Source organism: Psammomys obesus, unplaced genomic scaffold (assembly GCF_907164565.1).
Source record: "Psammomys obesus unplaced genomic scaffold, mPsaObe1.curated_primary_1811, whole genome shotgun sequence".
Taxonomy (NCBI): Eukaryota; Metazoa; Chordata; class Mammalia; order Rodentia; family Muridae; genus Psammomys; species Psammomys obesus.
Genome location: NW_026586550.1, coordinates 9,846,497 through 9,849,785, shown reverse-complemented (window position 1 = coordinate 9,849,785; position 3,289 = coordinate 9,846,497). Strand labels below are relative to the sequence as shown.

At 35.1% G+C, this 3,289-nt stretch overlaps 1 protein-coding gene across 2 annotated transcripts in view; it reads left to right on the top strand.

Annotated features, from left to right (window-relative positions):
• Nup205 (nucleoporin 205) overlaps positions 1-3,289 on the top strand; it is a 68,711-nt gene that overhangs the window by 20,476 nt on the left and 44,946 nt on the right. For both annotated transcript variants that reach the window (XM_055602110.1, XM_055602109.1), the window contains exons 9-11: positions 467-583; positions 750-887; positions 2,246-2,396. In XM_055602110.1, coding sequence (XP_055458085.1) covers positions 467-583; positions 750-887; positions 2,246-2,396 — 406 coding nt within the window. The remainder of the gene's footprint in view (positions 1-466; positions 584-749; positions 888-2,245; positions 2,397-3,289) is intronic.

Below are 3,289 nucleotides of genomic sequence, written 5' to 3'. Positions count from 1 at the left end.
TCCTTCCTTCCTTCCTTCCTTCCTTCCTTCCTTCCTTCCTTCCTTCCCCCCTCCCTCCCTCCCTCTTTCCCTTCTTCTTTCCCTCCCTTCTACCCTCCCTCCCTCCTCTCTCCTTCCTTCCCTCATTCCCTTCCTCCCTCCCTTCCTTTCTTTCTTTCTTGTCTGTGTTTATCTGTAAGGGCAGGATAGAGTGGAAATAGCACAACCTGTAAGAGTTGGTTCTTTCTACCATCTTGTGTTTGGCAGGCTTGGTGTAGGCGTCTTTACCTACTGAACCATCTCCCTGTTCCCTCTAATCCTTAAGATATTATAATCTTAGTATTTTAGTGAAATTCCTAGTGTATTTTTCATGTTGCTGAAATACAGGTATTGATGATTTCTTATACATAGTTACTTAATTTCTTTATTTTGTTATTAACCAATGCATAAGATATTTACATTAAACTTAGCTTAATACATATAATAGGTGAAGCAGCTGAAGAATCGGGCAGATGAAGATGCTCGAATAATCCACATGAGTATGCAGATGGGAAACGAACCCCCGATTTCCCTTAGAAGAGACCTGGAACACTTAATGCTCCTGGTAAGTCATTCTGTTGGAGAGATTTTTCTTTTAATCTCTTTTCTTTTCCATTATTCTTGAACCTTGGAAAATTTTAGCAAAAGAATTCAATACTAATATACTTCTTTATTTTTATAAATTTTTTTGTTGTAAATATTTCTCCATAGTTTTTGCTTATCCTCTGCAGATTGGTGAACTATATAAAAAAAACCCTTTTCATTTGGAGCTTGCTCTGGAATACTGGTGTCCTTCAGAGCCTCTGCAGACCACCACCATCATGGGCCCTTACCTGGGAGGGGCTCATCAGCGGCCCCCCCAGCGCCAGGTGAGCTTTCTAGCTTTTTATTTTTCTTCTCTGATTTAGTTATTGAGTTTTGAACACAGGCAGTAAATTATTTGGAAATTATTACTTTTCTTTTATTTAAGAAAATTTGAATCCATAATTTAAGTTTGGATCATTTTGAATTTTATAGTTAGGTCTTTATTACATACTAGACATGGGACAAATTATTAGAGGTAGAAAAGCTCCTCTTATTGTACATTGCTTTCTTGAGTACTTTTGGAATAGTCGTCCTCTATAAATGTGACAGTACCAGTATACATAATTCTGACCAAGATGGGGAAGATGAAGTGTAAGCACTCAAGGAGCAGACTTGGAGATCATGATTGATGACATTGGGCCTGAGAGTCTTCATATATGTAGATAAGCACTCATTTTCCTGTTTTGTACAGAAGTAAATAAAAAGGATTGTTATGTCAGAAGTCCTCATTTTGTGATTTCAGTTACAGAAGCTTGCATGCTATAAATTCATTCTCTTCTCCCTGGAGTCTAGAATCAATGCCTCCTGTTTTATTTTTACTGTAATTTTTATGTTTATTGTTTTGGCATTTTTCCCATTTAGGAAGATATATCAGAGAAGGATATATTAAAGGTTTTCAAAGGTTAATATGGAAGATAGGATAATTTTAATGGATTTCCGGTGCCCTAATTTCACATTACAAGTTGATGTATTTCTACAACTACACTTTTATCACTTTTATCTTGAGGGATGTTTTAAAGTAAGCAATGTGTGGCAAGACATTTTAGCCCCTCAATAGTTAAGTATTTTTCTTAGAGATAAGGATATTTTTCCTACAGTATTTTAAAACTATTTTATATCTAACAGTTCACAATAATTTTTGGTTGTTTGTAAACACATTTAGTTTTTAGTTTTACATAGTTAAAAAATATGGCTCAGCAGTTAAGGACACTTGCCGCTCTTCCAAAGGACCAGAATTCAGTTCCTAGAACACATCAGATGGCTTGCAACTACAGGTCCAGAAATCTGATGACTCTCGTGTCTAGGCACCTGTACCATACATGCAGACACAAGCACATGTGTGTATAAAATAAAAGTAAGTCTCTGAAAATAAGAGTAGTCTTACATGTGACATTGAGGTGCAGATTGGACATTGGAAGAAAATGTGTTGAATGTTTACAAAGGTGTTCTATAAATGCATTAACTCGCCAATAACCAGCTTAACAGTTTTTCATAAAATAAAATAGCAGTTAGTTTTGTTTTTTATGGAAATGAATTAAATTATAGTAGTGAGCTTGTTTTAGTTTGTGTGTGTTTTTATTGAGTCTGTGTTGCCTTAAAATACGTTCCCTAAAATCTTTTTTTTTTTCTTCCTTAATTTCAGGTTGTCTTGTCAAAGTTTGTTAGACAAATGGGTGACTTGCTGCCGCCAACTATTTATATTCCTTATTTGAAAATGCTCCGGGGATTGGCCAATGGGCCTCAGTGTGCCCACTACTGTTTTAGCCTGCTCAAAGTCAATGGTAGTAGTCACGGTAAGGACAGTCTGCACGTTAAATTAAATTCTTACACAGTTGCATTCAGTGTACTGCTGTGTAGATTCTACTATAGGTACAAACTGCATTTATAATAACTGAGGGAAAGAATTATACTGGTGATTTTTATACACGGTAATGCTTTGATTATGGTCTCAGAGATTGGGGGATTTTTGTAATTTATTTTTGTTAAATATAGTTAAGTGTAACAAATCTGAAGCAATACATGTGATTTTTCAAGAACACATCTGTACCTAAGACTAAGTATATTTCCTTGCAATGGAAAGAAGTTTGATTTGGCTCTACTTTGTTTTGAAATAAAGTCTCACTCCTAGCTTAAGCTGTCTTAGAACTAACTCTAAATCCCAGGATGTCATCATTCTCCTGTCTCAGCCTTCAGTGTACAAGAGTTACAGGTATAAGCTGTCATTCACAGATAAATTTGATTTCTTTAATATATCCTCATAAGTGCTTGTTTTCTCGTTTCTAATTTTTAGACTCAGGTCTGGTTTAGCCAGGTATCCTGCCAAAAGGGAAAAGAACTAAATGTTGGCTGTTTTGGGTACATATTTTTATTTTCACTTTTATAGGTAAAGAAAATGAGGTTTGGAGAGGTTAAGTTTTAATATACCCATGGTAACAGGCCACGATTAAAACAGATCTTCCCCAAGCCAGTGTATTGGCTACTATACTCTTTTGGGGCCTGCTTATTTTATTTGTGGTGCTTTGCCCCACAATGCTTGGTATGTAATGGAATATTTTAATTTATAGATCTAGGCTGTAGCTATGTTTTTCTGAGAATTCATGTTTAGCCCTTATGAATTATTTGGTGGGAAAAAAACAGCGTATATATATATATATATATATATATATATATATATATATATATATAT